The 19,311-nt window shown below is 45.8% G+C and overlaps 4 protein-coding genes across 4 annotated transcripts; all 4 read right to left on the bottom strand.

The window, feature by feature from the left end:
• Nucleotides 1-2,006: 2,006 nt before the first annotated feature.
• Nucleotides 2,007-2,561, bottom strand: LOC306932745 (gamma-crystallin M2-like; the record flags this gene model as incomplete). Its single annotated transcript, XM_079514654.1, has 1 exon — nt 2,007-2,561. One exon carries the CDS (start codon nt 2,559-2,561, stop codon nt 2,007-2,009), a length of 555 nt encoding a protein of 184 aa, XP_079370780.1.
• Nucleotides 2,562-7,971: 5,410 nt separating this feature from the next.
• LOC306932744 (gamma-crystallin M2-like) lies at nt 7,972-8,526 on the bottom strand (the record flags this gene model as incomplete). The annotated part of the gene is made up of 1 exon (XM_079514653.1): nt 7,972-8,526. One exon carries the CDS (start codon nt 8,524-8,526, stop codon nt 7,972-7,974), a length of 555 nt encoding a protein of 184 aa, XP_079370779.1.
• Nucleotides 8,527-13,211: 4,685 nt separating this feature from the next.
• LOC306932055 (gamma-crystallin M2-like) lies at nt 13,212-13,766 on the bottom strand (the record flags this gene model as incomplete). The annotated part of the gene is made up of 1 exon (XM_079513760.1): nt 13,212-13,766. One exon carries the CDS (start codon nt 13,764-13,766, stop codon nt 13,212-13,214), a length of 555 nt encoding a protein of 184 aa, XP_079369886.1.
• Nucleotides 13,767-18,551: 4,785 nt separating this feature from the next.
• On the bottom strand, nt 18,552-19,106 carry LOC306932054 (gamma-crystallin M2-like; the record flags this gene model as incomplete). Its single annotated transcript, XM_079513759.1, has 1 exon — nt 18,552-19,106. The coding sequence occupies one exon, from the start codon at nt 19,104-19,106 to the stop codon at nt 18,552-18,554; it is 555 nt and encodes a 184-aa protein (XP_079369885.1).
• Between the last annotated feature and the right edge of the window lie 205 nt (nt 19,107-19,311).

Genomic DNA, 19,311 nt, shown 5'->3' with positions numbered 1-19,311 from the left:
TCGTAGCCAATGAGGGAGGATTATGAGAAATCAAACAAACCCGTCTTGATCACATGACTATGGAGAGCATGTGTACTGATTTGCGTGAAATTTGGATAAAATAATTTGGAGTAATATTAGAAAATGTGTTTTACACATGTCGGCCTCCTGGTGGCGCTATAAAGAGCAGATGTGAAAAATTCCAGGCAAAGGTTTTTCCTTGGCCTCTAGGGAGTTGGCATACAAAGTTATCCACAGATCCATGCAGTTAGAGGTAAAAACACTTTTCGGCCAGTTATAGCGCCACCATGAGGCTCAGTTGAAAATGTTCACGTGGCATTTCTTCCTCGGCCTAGTGGGAATGTGCGTGCACAATTTCACGGAAATCACACGATGTGTTCATGATTTGCAGCATTTTGTTTGAAACTGAGCACTCCTGCGAACTTTGGAAGCCAATCTTAGCCAATCAGGATGGAGTCTGGCTCTAGAGAGACTGTGTACCAATTTGTGTGATGTTTGGACAAAATCTGTAGGTGTACTGTCCAAAAACTTGTTTTGCACAAAGTGGCCTCCTGGTGGCGCTATAACAGGCTGTTCTGGAAATTCTGGGGCAGAGGTTCATCGTTGGCATCCAGGGAGTGTGTGTGCAAAATGTGGCATTGACCGGCTTAACGGTGCCAGAGATTAGCTGTTCACAGACGGACACACGGACGGACGGACACACGGACACACGGACGGACGGACGGAGTGCAAAACATACTCTCTCCCCATGCCTTCGGCCTGGTGGAGACAAAAAATAGGTCTTGAGCTGTGCTTTAAAGCAATATACTGTACAGTGGCCTTAGGTAGCCTTGATCCAGCCCCTGAATCGCAAGCCATTTCCTTGCGTTTCAGGGTCTGGTGAGCCTCGGTTGAAAACATGATACAGTGGTTATGGCCAATCAGCGCCATTTCATGCTGTTCTCGATGATGGCGCTTGACCAAAAGTAAACAATGGCTGCCCCCACTGCGGTAACTTGCGATCGTATCGATCTGGCTAATAAATCGCCCTATGACAAATAGTTTCTCTACAGAAACGACACAAAACTAAACAAAATAATCAGAGAAATTGTATCGTGTTTATTTACATGCTAGTAGCGCTCGTGGACCATGTTTGTTTGCTTTGCTACTATTTTGATTGGTTGGTATGAACCAATCTCCGAAGATTACCGCTTTGGCAACGTCCATGGCGGAAAAGGCTGCCATGGGAAGGGCTTTCAGTCTGAATAATGAAGTGAAACGAAATGAAAATTCAGGCTGAGTGTCAGGCTATGCCTTAGGTGTAATGAGAGTTTAGTCCAAGCCATTGGGCCTTAGAAGCAGAATGTTGCTTCACTGTTTTTTTATATGCTATCGTAGGCACTTCGAGCAGGTCAGCACTAGAAGACTTGAGGGGGCGGTTTGGAACATATCTAGCCAGGCAGTCATATACTAGGTGCCAGATTTTAAAATCGATCCTAAAAACAACCAGGAGCCAGCTAAAAGCTAAAACCGGAGTAATACGTTCTCTCATCTTAGTTTTAGTTAAAACTCTGGCTGCCGCATTTTGAACAGACAGAGTTGTAGTCTGTCAGTTTTCTTTGGCAAGCCAGAAAAAAGTGCATTGCAGTAATCAAGCCGAGAGAAAACAAAGGTGTTGTGGATCAACGTTTTTGCAGCGTCCAACGACAGATTTCTAAGATGAAAGAAGGAGATAAAGGTAACATGATTTCCAATGTGTGTATTAAAATTCAATACAGAATCAATACTAACCCCTGTAGTGTTACTTTCTACAGTCACGTTTCGGACTCATATTATTGATTCTCTCTCAATAGAACCAATTATGAGACCTCTGTCTTATCCTCATTTAGCTTGAGAATTAAGTTCTCACTCATGTGGTTTTTGAAGTGTGATAAATGTTGTCACAGAAATAAATGCATCATAATCCGTTCTTTGTTTTCCCCATTAAAACAACTTTATTAAGATCAGTTCATCTCCTGATATTTAAACTAGTAATAGGAATCATTGATGCGCCTCATGCTCATGAACCTCGAGCCGCTGCCCATGCCCATGTTCATGAAGTTCCTGTACTCGCCGGGCCTCATGTACATCTGCCTGCCTCTGTATTGGGCCTGCTCGTACATCAGCCAGTGGCCGTCCATCACGTTGCAGGACATGCAGTTGTTCATCTGGTAACGGTCCATGATGTTGTCACAGTCGTCCATCATCTCGTGCATCTGTCCACCGAAGTTCTCCCTCTCGTAGATCTTCATCCTGTAGTTGCCCCTGTACATGGGGATCATACGGCAGGACTTGATGTGTTCCCTCATGCCCATCATGCTCATGTAGTCGGGGTACTCGCCCCTCCTCATGAAGTACTGGTTGCCCATGTAGTTGTTGCGGTCGTACACCATGAAGCAACCCCTCTCCACCCTGCAGGACTGGCACCTGTTCATATAGGAGGACATGTCAGGGCAGTCGTTCATGCACTCATAGGAGCGGCCCTGGAAGTTCTTCTCCTCGTAGAAGATCATCTTGCTCATGTTCATGCCGGAAGAAGTCATCTTTGTGTGAGAGTTGTTTCAGCTGCTGTTGCTGCTGCTGCTACTGTTGCTGTGGCTGTGGGTGAACTGAATTCCTAACTGGCTGAAGCCATCCTTTTATACAGTACCTGACCAGCAGAGGCTGCGTTGTGTCCCAGCCCAGGCAGCTGCCCTGACACAGCAATAGAAGAGCATGGAGCTCAGCTGAGGTTGTTCAGTGTTTCCACCTAAAAAAACCTCGGAAAGGCCGTTTCTCTGACAGCACAAAGCCTGTACCATTACGACATACACAAAAAACAAAAGGCTGAAAGGGTTAACAATGACTGGTAACATCAAAGGATCTATGTACAGTACTGTGGCCAACACAACGCTGTGTCATTGTAGACATTCATACAATGCTTTCACCACTGTTGTTAAGTAAAGTCTAATTTATACTTTATCAGGCAACTGTCTTTGATTGATTGAATACTTTATTAGTCAACTATTAGATCAGTCATTAGCATGTTGAAAATCCCCCATGTTGTAGGCATCTTTAAAATAAATCCTTTAGTCCTTTGCTTTTATATGAAATATTCCAGTCTTTTAAAATGTTAGGTGAGCTTATGAATTGTCTATTTTCACTGCGCAAAATGCTTCCATAGAAGACATGCTGACTTCTATAGAATCCATCGAACTTCATTCATCTATCTTCAACCGCTTATCCGTAGTCGGGTAGCGGGGGCAACATCTCCACCAGAGAGTTACAGACTTCCCTCTCTAGAGCAACATAAGTAATTCCGTTCTCTGGGATCCCAAGGCGGTCCTGGCAGATATTGGAGATATCCTCAGCTCCAGTGGTCAGCTCACCACCGGAGCGGTGGTCACCTCACCACCGAAAATCCAGACCATGAATGAGCCTTTACTCTACTCCGAGTCTCTCACACGTGACTAAACTTCTCACCCTATCTCTAAGGGAGATGCCAACCACCCATCTGAGAAAACTCATTTTATTCTTTCGGTTATGTCCCAGACTTCATGACCATAGGTGAGAGTAGGAACGAAGATTGCTCGGTAGAGAGCTTTCCCTTCTGGCTCAGCTCTCTTTTCGTCACAAAAGTGTGGTACAGCCTATATCAAAAGAGCATGCAAGAGAAAAGCCATCAGTACAACAATATCAACAATATCATCTGCTTTGCTACTATTTTCATTGGTTGGTGTGAACTACCGCTTTGGCAACGTCCATCGCAGAAACGGCTGTCATGGGAAGGGCTTTCAATCTGAAATGAACATTCAGGCTGAGTGTCAGGCTATGCCTTAAGTGTAATGGGATTTATAACTGTTCACAATTTCCTTGCTAATTATTAACACTAGACCTGTACGTGCCCGTCACAGTCGGCCACCGCGGCCTACTTGGGAACGATGCAATTTGGGAACCTAATGATATACGTTGTCATAGCACCCGTTTTAACTGTCAGCCAGTGTCCCACATGGAGATCTGTGTTAGCCTGGTTAATAAACCAGACCGAATCAGCCGTTGGCAAAAAAAAATTGCCTACCAGCGGATTTCGGTCTGGCGAGGCTCAGTAGCACGCCTCTTTCCTACAACCGAGAACAGGTCGTACCAATCCGGACACGGTATGCAATATGGGCGGGCTTTGGTACAGTGACGTTCAATGCTTGAGACTTTTGACTGACAGTAGCTCTGACCAATTGCGTCAAAGAGAAAATGTTTGAACCCGCCCCCCGGGAAATGAAATCCAAGTGGAGCCAGCCCAGACTAATATACCGCGACAGTGTTGTGTGATATTAGTCTGGCTTATTAGCCAGGCTAGATCTGTGTATGTGCCTGTGTGTGTAAAGACTGAAAACTGAAAAGGGGGGGGGGGGGGGGGGGGGGGGGGGTTACACAGCGGAAGTCCCGCATTTCGATAGCTTCTCTGCCTTAGGTTGTGACCAGGCTCTTCTTTTTCGCAGTTAAGTGAGCCTGGGACCGAGGCCAACTTGGCAATCAATTCGGCCCACTGGCAGAGCCTGATTGGTTGAGCCTCAATTTAGCTGAGGCAGAGGCTGGAAATTGCACAGGTGAAAGGAGTTGGCCTCATTAGGCCCACTGGCAGAGCCTGGCCCAGGTGAAAGGAGTTGGTCTCATTAGGCCCACTGATAGAGCCTGACCAGAGCCTTTTGTGGTGGTTCTGGAGAACCGTGGGTCTGACCGACTCGATACCTGGCACTGTACTCCCTGTGGCGGTGTGGAACGTGTGTGTCGAATGTGAAGTCAGTGGGTCAAACGGTTCTCGAGTTACGTGCATTACAACCGTACACACACGCACACACGTACGCACGCAGAGACGTGGCGCATTTATAGTAGGATACACTCACATAAGGTTCACTGGGTTCTACTCAGTCTAAGTAACTCTACTATGCTTTGCTCTAAAAGAACATAACTCTGGTGTCTTTAATATTTTATTGTCATTAAACAAACATACATTTAACACACATGAACTAAGCTCTATTAAAGGTCAGGTTAGTATAAAGGGTAAAAAACCTGCAATCAGAATGGAGACAACAATACATATTCAATGATACAGACTTGCTCACAACACATGGAGATGCAGTATACATTTGTTCATTAATAGCATTTTAGTATATTTACCATTGGCCTAATGTGATCGCAGAATTATTCGGTTTTCTTTGTGCAGCTCTGGCACAAGGCTAGGTTCTTCGTTCCTGGTCTGGATGAATCTAAATTCACTACTTCCATGCTAGCCACTTTATGCACATTCTTGCCTAAATCACTCATTTGAGGTGGGGCTAAGTCCAGTTACAAGCCATTGGCTGTGAGCTGTGAGAATTCAGTTGGTCAGGAAGTTAATCTACTGAGCTAAGCAGGATGTCCCTTATTTCACCATTTATGGCAGTTTGCCCCCCATCTTTTCTGTAAAAGAGGTTTGCTTCATAGTTCCTTATTTCTAGATTAGGTAACTTTAGACTAGGCTTGCTGCTGCTTCACAATTACTAGACATTCATGGATAATTGATAACTTGAGGATGAGGAATCATTAGTAGACACACAATCATTTATATTACATTTATATATGTTACATTTCACATTCCTGTGTTAAGGCTACATTTGGGGAAGTAAGTCCTCTGACAGACTCTTCCCTCCTTGCTTCATTCTCTTAACCTTAGTGTGGAACTATTGGCAAATTATACAGTGCACATTTATACTAATATGAACCGAATATCTAACGCTAACCCCCGACCTGAACGGGGGGTTAGGGGGGTTACTCTGGTGTTCTGTTCATGACATGCTGGTCTATGACACACCACAGCGTGTAGCTGACCCTCCAGGGGTCAGCTACACCACTATTTGTCAACCTCGACAACGAGGATGCTGTCGCCCCGCCACCAGCCGCGGACGATGTAGCTCCCGGGGATATCGAACCAGCCGCTCCAGTGCAGCTAGCAAAACATGGCGAGGAGCTCCTGGCTATTTTCAGAATGGCGACCGCGAGTGGCCACAGGGCAGGCCCCTCCAGCTAGGCCCACGGGCCTCCAGTGGCAGGGTCTGGCACAGCAGCCAGCCCCCCAGGACACCAGGACCATTCTACCCTTCGCCCAGGGTTTCATGGAATTCCTGACTCTGAGGCCGCCAAAGCGAGACACATCAACGATGAGGCTAAGAAGCTCACCAGAGCAGCTGTTGAGGAAAAGACAGACCTCTTCCACGGAGGCATGGCCGAACTCATCTCCTCAGGCAAGCAGATGCAACGCCAAGGCGCTTCATCAACACCAGGAGCCACCACCACCTCCTCCGCCACAGTGTCAGACAACGGGTCGCCAAGCCAACAGAGGCTCCAACCGTGTCAGCTGGAAGTTCTGCACAGAGAGTGGACGCGGACAGGCACAGCAAAGGGCTCAGCCACCCGCGCAGGGCAAGACCAGAGCCCTCGCCAAGGAGGGCCGTCGCACCGACACCCCACAACTTCCTCCACGCAAAGGGGGATTAAAAGGACGTGGCCGCTGACGTGGTAAATAGCAAGAGGGCCCCTGCCATGGGTTCGGACACGGTATCGACGATAGAGACCACGGGTCCAGCTCTCAAACCACCAGTGGCTGGCTGCACAGCATTGAATCAACATGATACGGGAGACAAATGGCTCAATAAAGGAGAGGATGTTACACTATTCATTATACATGTCTTAAATTTACATTGAGCTTTTTTGTTAAATAAACATTTGACCTCTTATTTAAGTTATTTTATACAATTTTGGAACCGAAATAGGGAACCGGAATCGATAAGCAGAACCGGAATCGGTACCGGACTCACAAAAATCCTAACGATACCCCTCCCTAGTGGTCAGCTCCTTTGACCTTATCACTCCACTAGGCCGGGGGCCTCAGTGGCATGTTGATAGTCCTCTGGGGGCATGGTCACCGTTTAAGGACAGGTGCAGCCCTAGGATTTGGTCTCTTGTGATAACGAAGGGATGGATACTCCTAATGCGTAATTATAAGCATAATGTTCCTTAAAATAACTGGAGGTTATGCAATAGCCGTGGTTGTTTAAGCAACATTTGCGAGTAATTACACCAGTTGCCCTTCTCGCTTGTGATATAGCAGAAGAAAAATGTAACTGCATGGCGCGTGTAGGTGTGGCCACGCTATATACCCATATGCAGGGTGCGTGCCACGGCATCACGCACAAAGCCATGAATAGGTCTTGTGAGTGTATGAAAAGTGTTTTCTGTCTTGAGCAGCATCAGAGATGCCTCTCCTAATGCGTAATTACTCTTTAATGTTGCTTAAATAACCACGGTTATTGCATAACCTTGTTTTTTTATATGCTATTGTAAGGCACTTCGAGCAGGTCAGCACTAGAAACTTGAGGGGGCGGTTTGGAACCTATCTAGCCAGGCAGTCATATAGCTAGGAAGGTGCCAGATTTTTAAATCGATCCTATAAACAACCAGCCAGGAGCTAAAACCGGAGTAATAAGTTCTCTCATCTTAGTTTTAGTTAAAACGTAGTCTGTCAGTTTTCTTTGGCAAGCCAGAAAAAAAGTGCATTGCAGTAATCAAGCCGAGAGAAAACAAAGGCGTGGATCAACGTTTTTGCGTCCAATGACAGATTTCTAAGATGAAAGAAGGAGCTCATGGTAACATGATTTCCAATGTGTGTATTAAAATTCAATTCAGTATCAATACTAACCCCTGTAGTGTTACTTTCTACAGTCAGGTTTCCGACTCTACATATTATTGATTCTCTCTGCTCACTAGAACCAATTATGAGACCTCTGTCTTATCCTCATTTAGCTTGAGAATTAAGTTCTCACTCATTTGTTTTTTGAAGTGTGATAAATGTTGTCACAGAAATAAATGCATCATAATCCGTTCTTTGTTTTCCCCATTAAAACAATTTTATTAAGGTCAGTTCATCTCCTGATATTTAAACTAGTAGCAGGAATCCATGATGCGCTTCATGCTCATGAACCTCATGCCGCTGTCCATGCCCATGCTGTTGAAGTTCCTGTACTCGCCGGGCCTCATGTACATCTGCCTGCCTCTGTATTGGGCCTGCTCGTACATCAGCCAGTGGCCGTCCATCACGTTGCAGGACATGCAGTTGTTCATCTGGTAACGGTCCATGATGTTGTCACAGTCGTCCATCATCTCGTGCATCTGTCCGCCGAAGTTCTCCCTCTCGTAGATCCTCATCCTGTAGTTGCCCCTGTGCATGGGGATCATACGGCAGGACTTGATGTGTTCCCTCATGCCCATCATGCTCATGTAGTCGGGGTACTCGCCCCTCCTCATGAAGTACTGGTTGCCCATGTAGTTGTTGCGGTCGTACACCATGAAGCAACCCCTCTCCACCCTGCAGGACTGGCACCTGTTCATGTAGGAGGACATGTCAGCGCAGTCGTTCATGCACTCATAGGAGCGGCCCTGGAAGTTCTTCTCCTCGTAGAAGATCATCTTGCCCATCATGTTCATGCCGGAAGTCATCTTTGTGTGAGAGTTGTTTCAGCTGCTGTTGCTGCTGCTGCTACTGTTGCTGTGGCTGTGGGTGAACTGAATTCCTAACTGGCCGAAGCCATCCTTTTATACAGTACCTGACCAGCAGAGGCTGCGTTGTGTCCCAGCCCAGGCAGCTGCCCTGACACAGCAATAGAAGAGCATGGAGCTCAGCTGAGGTTGTTCAGTGTTTCCACCTCAAAAAACCTCGGAAAGGCCGTTTCTCTGACAGCACAAAGCCTGTACCATTACGACATACACAAAACAAAAGGCTGAAAGGGTTAACAATGACTAGTAACATCAAAGGATCTATGTACAGTACTGTGGCCTACACAATGGCTGTGTCATTGTAAAGCTTTCTGTTCTGTCACCCCTATGCACCCTGCACAGACTGTCAGGTAACTCCTCCTTGAATAATCACACTGTATGAAGTCTTCACTTGTTTAATGTAACATCCAAAGGTAGGGTAAAAATCACACACGTGTGAACTGAGTGGTGCAACTCCCCTCTCCCCCTGCCCCTCTCTCTCTCTCTCTCTCTCTCTCTCTCTCTCTCTGTAATTAGCAGGCAACAGTGCAACACTATCTCTCTCTCTCTGTTTCTGGCACAACAGCGCCACTTTTGCCCCTACTGGTACTCTAAACATTGGGACATAGTCCCATAGTCAGTCCCATAGTCCCATAGGGACATTGCTGTTCCTGTGGTTGCACCACTCAAAAACTGTAAAGAACATGAATTACAATTAGTCAAATGCACTTCAATACAATAAACACAATGTAGATCATGTAGAACCTAAATAATATACTCCAATTTAGCTTGCATACAATAACACATTCAAGTAGGTTATGTACAGGTAAGCATGCACGTAAAGTATTATGCTGGTTGGAGCTGTGTTCCTAACTTCCTCATTATACAAAACATACAAACTAGAGATCAGCGGATGAGCTTTTTTGTCACCCGAATCCGTGTGTGCATAATTATAATCCGCCCGTTATCCGACCGCAATTATGAATTAATCCAATTTATTAATCTGCACCACCCGCAATCCGCTGCACAGGGAAGCGCCCAGTGTATACAGTATAGCCACTCCTCACTCAAATGTGCACTTGCAGTTTGGGCAACTCGAAAGCAAACTTCACATGCCCCAACATTATTAACCTGCCACGGTGTCAACCCCTTACCCCTGTTAGGGGTAAGGGTGGTAATCATAATGTTCTGATACCGATACAGTATCGGGACATCTCTACTTGAAATGAAAGTGGTTGAAAACCACTGTGATAGGCTGAGGACATAGGTAATAAGGTAGTGTTAAACAGCAGTGTTCGGCTAGGCTTTAAGGCAGGTGAAGTGCTTTACAGAGTCGAACGTAATCAACGCAAGAAGCACTAAGCAACGGAGGGTGAGAGAACTTTCTCCCCTTGCGTCAACTCCCTTGTGTAGTCCCGACTAGTCCGTCGGTCTGGGCACGAACTCCAATCCACCTTATTTGGGACCCTGGTCTTGGAATGACCTGCCATGGGCACACTTCCCAACCACTGCTCCTGCTTTGACGTACAGTATAGCAAATTTTGGTTCTCTTGCTTTTTAGTTTACTAGCAAATTTCGTTGCTTAGTTTTTATTTATTAGTCTTTATTGGTTGCGTTATTAGACATTCCTGTTCTCCCTTTGAGCTTCTTCGGTAGTGATACTGTATTTATGAGCATTGTATGTTTGTCCTGTTTTTTGTCGTGTATTTATTGTTACTGGCAGAGCTGTGTCACTTATTTTGTGTGCCCCTGGCGTCCTTTGGCAGCAGAGTGCAAGAAGGCTTTTCCTCCTCTACTCGACCCCTCTTTCTGTTTCTGAAAGAGGATGACACTTCCGCCGGCACGAGTTGTAAACTTAAACACGATCGGCATGGATAGATCACCTTGAAAGTTTAACAGGACAACATGACATCATCGTTCGAAGCACAGCTTTGCAAACTCGTCTGTGATTATCAGGCCTGGACTGGCCACTTGACATTATGTCCAGTGGGCAGTGGGCCGCCAATGAATGGACCGCACCCCTTGCTTTAATGTGTTTTTGGGCCAAATGTCAGGGATGATTTTTTTGACCCAGTCCAGCCCTGGTGTTCAGACAAGAACTCAGAGGAATTACAGCGGAGAACAGAGTGTGTACAAGCTCTGATAGTTGTGTATCATCTCCCAATCCTATGCTTCCGTTTGGTTTATTTTACTGTTTGTCGTGTTTGACGTTCTGTAGGGTGGTAAAACACTACCCAATAACCTATAACAGTGTGTTTTTTGCGACAGCCTGCCAGCCACCATTATAATGAATTGCATTTTTATAGCGCTTTTCCAAGTGCTCAAAGCGCTTTACAATGGTTCATTAATTCATACATTGGGAGGTGAAGCGGCGAACAGTCGACGCCAGCGTCCTCCCTTCCCACATTCACACACCAATGGTGGCAAGCTAACACTGACCAACTCATTGGAGGCAATGTAGGGTTCAGTGTCTTGCCTAAGGACACTTCGACATGTGGACAGGAGGAGCTGGGATTCGAACCGCCGACCCAGGGATCATTGGATGACCTGCTCTACCTCCTGAGCCACATCTAACTTCCATGATCAACACACTTTTTGGAAACACAGCTAATGAAAGGTAGACTGCATCGTTTCATATGCCCCGTGTGAACGCAACATATTTATATGTAGCCTAAAGAGTACATGAAAGCCATTAAAAGAAAAATCCTATGGAAGTTTACACAGCTGGTGCCAAATGATTAATTGATGACATCACTAGCAAAAGACAAACCTGGGTCAATTCAATTAGAATAAACCAGTTTCAAGCTTGCAAGGCGTTGCGATTGGCCAGCACAGGCAGTGGTATATACTTCAGTTATAATGATATGGTGTAAAACTCACTATATACAGTTATAACTTCATCTCAACTCATAACAAAAATAAAGTGGGACATGTGTCAGTCCAGTTTGTACAATCTAATCTGTCATAGCTGCCATCTAGTGGACGAATAGTTGATTACACATCAACAGACCGACAATAGCGACGCAGGGACTATGTAAGGACTTAAAATAACGTATTAAAAAAACATATAAAAAAAAAGTCAAAAGATCTATTTCTTGTAGGCCTATTAGACAGGATGCAAATTCAACCGATTTTCCGGCTATCAGTTGCATTTAGAGCTGAATTATTAGGTCCCTCAGCGTGTTTGCCAGTGTCAGTGAAATGGTGAAAATAGACAGATGCCCAAAACAAAAATACATCGCATGGATGCACCTGGGACATATCCTCAGTGGTGTATCCCAAGGTCATCAGGGTTTCGGGTCTCCCAACATCATACCCCTCACTCAGGTGACCCAGCCGGGGTGATCAAGTCCCGACTTACGTCCCAGTAGCTCTACCCTCGATCAGTCCCATTAGGGAAAAACTGGGGCCACACAATCCGTTCCTCCTGAACTACTCTGCCGGGACTGGGAGGTACTATTCCGGCGCGTGGAATGACTAGGCTATGTGGGTTTACTCCTGTCCGGGCCCCTCCTACATCTCACCCGGTCCGCTCCTGCTCTCACCAGGTCCAGCCCCTGTGCCTTGCACCAGACTCCCAGCACCAGGCACTTTATTCAGGAATGGTAGATTCTCGAGCCGCAATGGTTCCGCAGGCTCCACCTAGCCCATGGTGGTGCCGCAGGCTCCGCTTGCGGCTTGAATGGCCCTCCTAAAGGCCTCACCGTGGGATTGTTGGGCTTCTTCCTCACGGAAGACACAGGCTGGAGCGCCAACCCATACTGCTCCCGGGTGCCTTCTACATTCCGGCTGCCACCCGTCTCTCCGGTGGTCAACAGACTATTCCTGGTTGTCATGTAGTCTATTCCTTATATGAGTCACTATAAATAGAATAACTAAAACAAAAATACATCGCATGGATGCACCTGGGACGCACCCCTCAGTAATCAACATCCATCGGATAGCAGCGTTCCACTTCAAGTAGGCCTATGCCTTGGATTCCAGCATGGATGCATTTACACATTGTTTACAACCAGCTTAGTGAATCAGCCTAATGAAATCATCCTACTTTTCACACCTTGACTATTGTTGCAATGATGTTGTCTTAATACTCAATAGTCTCCAAATTGTACTGAAATTATTCTGCATCACCCTACCTAAGGAGTAGGCTTTATACATTGTTTTTAATCACTTCAACCTTAATTTTATTGATAGACTTATTTGATTGCCTTAATGTTTTTATTCTCACTGTGCTTATGTCATTGTGGTTTTTCCTGTTGCAAATTTTATTAGATTTTTTCTTCTGTAAGGCCCTTTGTTTTTATATTATTATTATTAGAGCAGTTTTAATGAACCACTTAAACCCTATATAGTTTGTTGACCAGTGTTCCCCCAGGGGCTTGTACCATGGTCCCCTTCCATTTCCCTCTACACCAATTGTTTTCGGTCAAAATAGCTATGTTTTACAGCTATGTTGTGAGCTTGTAGATTGGCTATTTTCACAGAATATTTGCCTATGACATGCTCAGAATAGGGGTGCTAGGGGTCATGGGTTTCTTGAAGTGTGACAACATTTAATGTTGTCACAGAAATAAATGCATCATAATCCGTTCTTTGTTTTCCCCATTAAAACAACTTTATTAAGATCAGTTCATCTCCTGATATTTAAACTAGTTATAATAGGAATCATTGATGCGCTTCATGCTCATGAACCTCATGCCGCTGTCCATGCCCATGTTGTTGAAGTTCCTGTACTCGCCGGGCCTCATGTACATCTGCCTGCCTCTGTATTGGGCCTGCTCGTACATCAGCCAGTGGCCGTCCATCACGTTGCAGGACATGCAGTTGTTCATCTGGTAACGGTCCATGATGTTGTCACAGTCGTCCATCATCTCGTGCATCTGTCCGCCGAAGTTCTCCCTCTCGTAGATCCTCATCCTGTAGTTGCCCCTGTGCATGGGGATCATACGGCAGGACTTGATGTGGTCCCTCATGCCCATCATGCTCATGTAGTCGGCGTACTCGCCCCTCCTCATGAAGTACTGGTTGCCCATGTAGTTGTTGCGGTCGTACACCATGAAGCAACCCCTCTCCACCCTGCAGGACTGGCACCTGTTCATGTGGGAGGACATGTCAGAGCAGTCGTTCATGCACTCATAGGAGCGGCCCTGGAAGTTCTTCTCCTCGTAGAAGATGATCTTACTCATCATGTTACCGGAAGTCATCTTTGTGTGAGAGTTGTTTCAGCTGCTGCTGCTGCTACTGTTGCTGTGGCTGTGGGTGAACTGACTGACTTCCTACCTGCCTGAAGCCATCCTTTTATACAGTACCACCAGCAGGGCAGTACAGTACTGTGTCCCAGCCCAGGCAGCTGCCCTGACACAGCAACATTCCATAAAAGAGCATAGAGCTCAGCTGAGGTTGTTCAGTGTTTCCACCTCAAAAAACCTTGAAAAGGCTGTTTCTCTGACGGCACAAAGCCTGCACCATTACGACAATGCAGACAACAAGGAGTGCCAGGCCACACAGTTCCGCCGGATGTATGCCCGGGGCGAGTTGGTAAAGGGGTGACTCGTTTGGTATTCCTTCATTGTGCCTTATTGCCTATGTACTCAGCCTATCAGAATGCTTGTTACATTCCAAAATCACTTTCTGACAATGCTTCTCAATGGGAAGGCATCATTTCCTAACCTGACTCCGCCAGATGGGGCAGCAGAGAGTACACTGGGTTCCCCCCTCCTGCTCCCATCTGGGAACTCTCAGGCAGACTTGATGCTCCGGCCACAAAACGGCCTGGCCAATCAGCGGCAGCTAGAGGCGGGATCAAGGCAGCACTGTGTATGCCTTGAACCCAGTGTACTCTCTGCTGCCCCATCTGGCGGAGTCAGGTTAATCATTCCCCCCCCCCCCCCCCCAGAATTCCACGAATGGCAACAAACCGTTCCATTCCCATTGAAAACAATTGACAGAGTCTACCGCATAAGGTAGCAACCTTATGCAACCAGATCGGCAAACCCCCGATCTGACACAAGATCGGTCTTTGATCGGCGAGGTTTTGCTCGCTGTGTGTGAAAGGCTCTGCGAGAAGATATAGCGCTGATAAAAGTGCTTGCCGACGCCTTCCCGAGCGTTGCTCTCTCTCTGTGTGTGTGTGTGTGTGTGTGTGTGTGTGTGTGTGTGTGTGTGTGTGTGTGTGTGTGTGTGTGTGTGTGTGTGTGTGTGTGTGTGTGTGTGTGTGTGTGTGTGTGTGTGTGTGTGTGTGTGTGTGTGCGCGCGTGCGTGCGTGCGTGCGTGCGTGCGGAGAGAGATGGAAAGTTATTTCATGAAAATCAAGATTTAACATCCTGTCTCACTGCAGCCCACGTAGGCTACACTACACTCTGTCACAAACATTTCGCCGTGTAGCCTGGCTATTCCTGTGTGTGTGGCATGCACAGAGAGAGAGAGAGAGAGAGAGAGAGGGGCGTCCTCTGTGTCGGTCTCGTGCTCGTATCACGGCATCATGCACGTGCGACTGCGTGAGATGTAAAAATGATAAAATAAAAACAAATGAATATCGGGTCTTGATCGCATCTTGGTGAACTCTTGCAGTGTGATGCCTAGTCTGCGACCAATCGTTTAGTGTGAAAGCCACAACGATATAATGACAGACGATTAAAAAAAAATACTGATCTGATGATAGATCTGATGACTCACCGAACTTTAAAACTCCTACAGTGTGTAGTGGCCATTACTTAATTTACAAGAAGTCTACACAGTTAGAGAATGTAGAAGAATTGCTATTTTGATCATCGTTTGCCTGTTATCTCTCCTATGTTACCACATCAATACAGCATGGAATTGTGGACAAAATCGTATCCAACATATATAAAACTAGAACTGCACTCTGTCGAGTGCCTACTTGCTTGTTGCACACAAGTAGGCCATTATGGCCTACTAGTGCGCAAGCAGGGCGTGCAAGTACTGTAGACAGCTACAAACTTTCAAATCTCAGCCTCTCTGTGAAAGAACGTTTGCAATATTGAATTATTAGGTTTAGCTATTTGCTACTTACCTTGCTTTGAGAAAAAAAAGTAGTATTTTGAAGTATGATAAAATCTTCTATCTATAAAGGAAATACAGTCCCATCGTTTTAGAAGTGTCCAGGATCCACTTGTCACCTCACCTCCCTCACAAAAAACATGCAGTAATCCTGGTCTCTAAACTGCCTCCCCCTGGCCAGCCGGGGCGCCTGATGGAGGGGAAAGGAACTGGTTGGAATAACGTGTTCATTCCACGCGCTACGTCCAACCAGGGAAACTCACCCCTGTCAGGTGTAAAGGAGCAACTTGGACACTCAGGCATGAAGGAAGCATGAGTTCAAGTCCGTTGCTCTCCCCATGTCCCCCATATATGGGGACTAGGTTGGCGGAGGGTGTGTAGAGCCCAGGATCACATTCGATAATTGACACAGGGGTGAAAAATGAGTTACAAAATTGTGGGATAAAAATTTAAGACAAGGAAAACAGTCCAGTTTGTACAATCTAATCTGTCATAGCTGCCATCTAGTGGACGAATAGTTGACAAATAGTTGACTGAATAGTTGATAGTTGAATAGTTGACTAGTTATTATATAATGTAAGCCTACAATATCGACGCAGGGACTATATGTAAGGACTTAAAATAACCTTGCATTTTTTATGTGCGTTTGACTCATAGAGTAATTAAAGGATAGAGGCCGAACCGGAACGACAGCCCCGCCCCCCCCCCCCCGCTATTCATTTCAGTGGAAGTTAACGCAACTTTCACACTCGCTCACTCTCCTCGCGTCCTCCACTCGCTCCTTAGCCCCGTCCGAAGCGAGGACGAGAGGATTCGATGCGAGGACAGAGTGGTGGAGTGGATTTGCCTCTAGAATCGGAATGTACTACGTTGTTATTTCAAAGCGACAGTACATTCCGCGATCACTTATGACGTGTATCAATTCAATTCAATTCAAAGGGCTTTATTGGCATGGGAAAACATACGTTTACATTGCCAAAGCAAAAGTAGAACAATACAATGTGTCACACAGCTGGATCACTGGAACCAGAGCCGTGGAGGAGATAGTTATAGTAGTAGTACAGAATAGGCAATTCATCAATGTGTATAACGACTATGGCCACATCGTTACACTGTATATCTTTAGGTAACATGTGCAACACTATTTATTCCTGAAATAGTGAATAAGCGCCATGATGCGCAAACCTAATTATGAAGGTAATTCCTGACCCCTGTCCCTCCTCCGACAGTCTTTGCAAATAACACTATAACAGGAATTAGGTAGGCTCTCTGACTGACATATTCAGTTCAGTCCACATATAAATACATTTTTGTCACCATCATTCATAGCAGTCTGTGCATTCAGGCATGCACAGAGAGCAATCAACTAGCTTTTGAGGCAGATGAAGTGCGCACAATATAGCCTACTTTTATTGTGCTTAAATATCACACAACGCAATAAAGCCAGTGGCTTGTTGTGGTCCTTTCACTTTCACATATGTAAGCTATAGATAGGCTACTTTATCATTCTGAAGCTCTATTAATTTAATTCAGCGAAATTGTGTCTCTTCATCAAACAGCAATGCTTTTTAGTTTAATGTGCGTGTGTGCGTGTGTGCGTGCGTGCGTGCGTGTGTTGGGTCAGCTAGTGGACTGGGGGGGGGGGGTGCATAGTATCGGGTTTCAAGCAGTGTTTTCTGTGCCACATGTGGAGGAGGAGGACTTATGTCACTGGAGAAGGAACATTAAATGTGTACACGTGATGCGGAAATCAGCCACGAGGAGACAAAAAACCCCAAGCCTGCACCTGATGTACACTTGCTCTATGAGCTCTCGGAGAGCCCACTCGGCTCCTCCACTTGGATCCACTCGCCTCCTCGGTAAAGCACATTAACAATTGGAACGTTAACCATTTCTGGGTCAAGCTGAAATGACCCTGAGTGACCGAGTGGGAGTGAGCGAGTGGCCGAGATTTGGGGTATTGGATTCAACAGCTATTTCTCCGGCTAACAGTTGCATTTAGAGCTGAATTATTAGGTCCCTCAGTGTGTTTGCCAGTGTCAGTGAAATGGTGAAAATAGACGCCCCAATTTTACTGTATATTGATCACATGAACGCTACACACAATAGCCTAATAAGTCTTACCATCTGATGAGGACACACAGTATGAATTAAATCTAGCTGTGTCCAGAACAGATCCATTACCCATTCCGACATATAGGATAGTGATGTATGAATCTAAAAGAAGAATTTCCCCTCAGTAATCAACATCCATCGGATAGCAGCGTTCCACTTCAAGTAGGCCTATGCCTTGGATTCCAGCATGGACGCATTTACACATTGTTTACAACCAGTTTAGTGAATCAGCCTAATGAAATCATCCTACTTTTCACACCTTGACTATTGTTGCAATGATGTTGACTTAATACTCAATAGTCTCCAAATTGTACTGAAATTATTCTGCATCACCCTACCTATAAGGAGTAGGCTCTATACATTGTTTTTAATCACTGCAACCTTAATTTTATGGATAGACTTATTTGATTGCCTTAATGTTTTTATTCTCACTGTGCTTTATGTCATTGTGTTTTTATCTGTTGCAAATTGTATTAGATTTTTTCTTCTGTAAGGCCCTTTGTTTTTATATTATTATTATTATTATTATTATTAGAGCAGTTTTAATGAACCACTTAAACCCTATATAGTTTGTTGACCGGTGTTCCCCCAGAGGCTTGTATACTTGGTCCCCTCCCATTTCCCTCTACACCCCTCTACAATTGTTTTCGGTCAAAATAGCCGATTTACATGTGTTGTGAGCTTGTAGATCGGCTATTTTCACAGAATGTTTGCCTAGGAATAGGGGTGCTAGGGGTCATGTGATTTTTGAAGTGTGATAAATGTTGTCACAGAAAGAAATGCATCATAATCCGTTCTTTGTTTTCCCCATTAAAACAATTTTATTAAGATCAGTTCATCTCCTGATATTTAAACTAGTTATAATAGGAATCATTGATGCGCCTCATGCTCATGAACCTCATGCCGCTGTCCATGCCCATGTTGTTGAAGTTCCTGTACTCGCCGGGCCTCATGTACATCTGCCTGCCTCTGTATTGGGCCTGCTCGTACATCAGCCAGTGGCCGTCCATCACGTTGCAGGACATGCAGTTGTTCATCTGGTAACGGTCCATGATGTTGTCACAGTCGTCCATCATCTCGTGCATCTGTCCGCCGAAGTTCTCCCTCTCGTAGATCCTCATCCTGTAGTTGCCCCTGTGCATGGGGATCATACGGCAGGACTTGATGTGGTCCCTCATGCCCATCATGCTCATGTAGTCGGCGTACTCGCCCCTCCTCATGAAGTACTGGTTGCCCATGTAGTTGTTGCGGTCGTACACCATGAAGCAACCCCTCTCCACCCTGCAGGACTGGCACCTGTTCATGTGGGAGGACATGTCAGAGCAGTCGTTCATGCTCTCATAGGAGCGGCCCTGGAAGTTCTTCTCCTCGTAGAAGATGATCTTGCCCATCATGTTACCGGAAGTCATCTTTGTGTGAGAGTTGTTTCAGCTGCTGCTGCTGCTACTGTTGCTGTGGCTGTGGGTGAACTGACTGACTTTCTACCTGCCTGAAGCCATCCTTTTATACAGTACCACCAGCAGGTCAGTACAGTACTGTGTCCCAGCCCAGGCAGCTGCCCTGACACAGCAACATTCTATAGAAGAGCATAGAGCTCAGCTGAGGTTGTTCAGT

The sequence above is a fragment of the Electrona antarctica genome (assembly GCF_951216825.1).
Source record: "Electrona antarctica genome assembly, chromosome: 11".
In the NCBI taxonomy this organism is placed as follows: Eukaryota; Metazoa; Chordata; class Actinopteri; order Myctophiformes; family Myctophidae; genus Electrona; species Electrona antarctica.
Note: the sequence above shows the minus strand (reverse complement) of the source record. Positions and strands in the feature narration are given on the sequence as shown.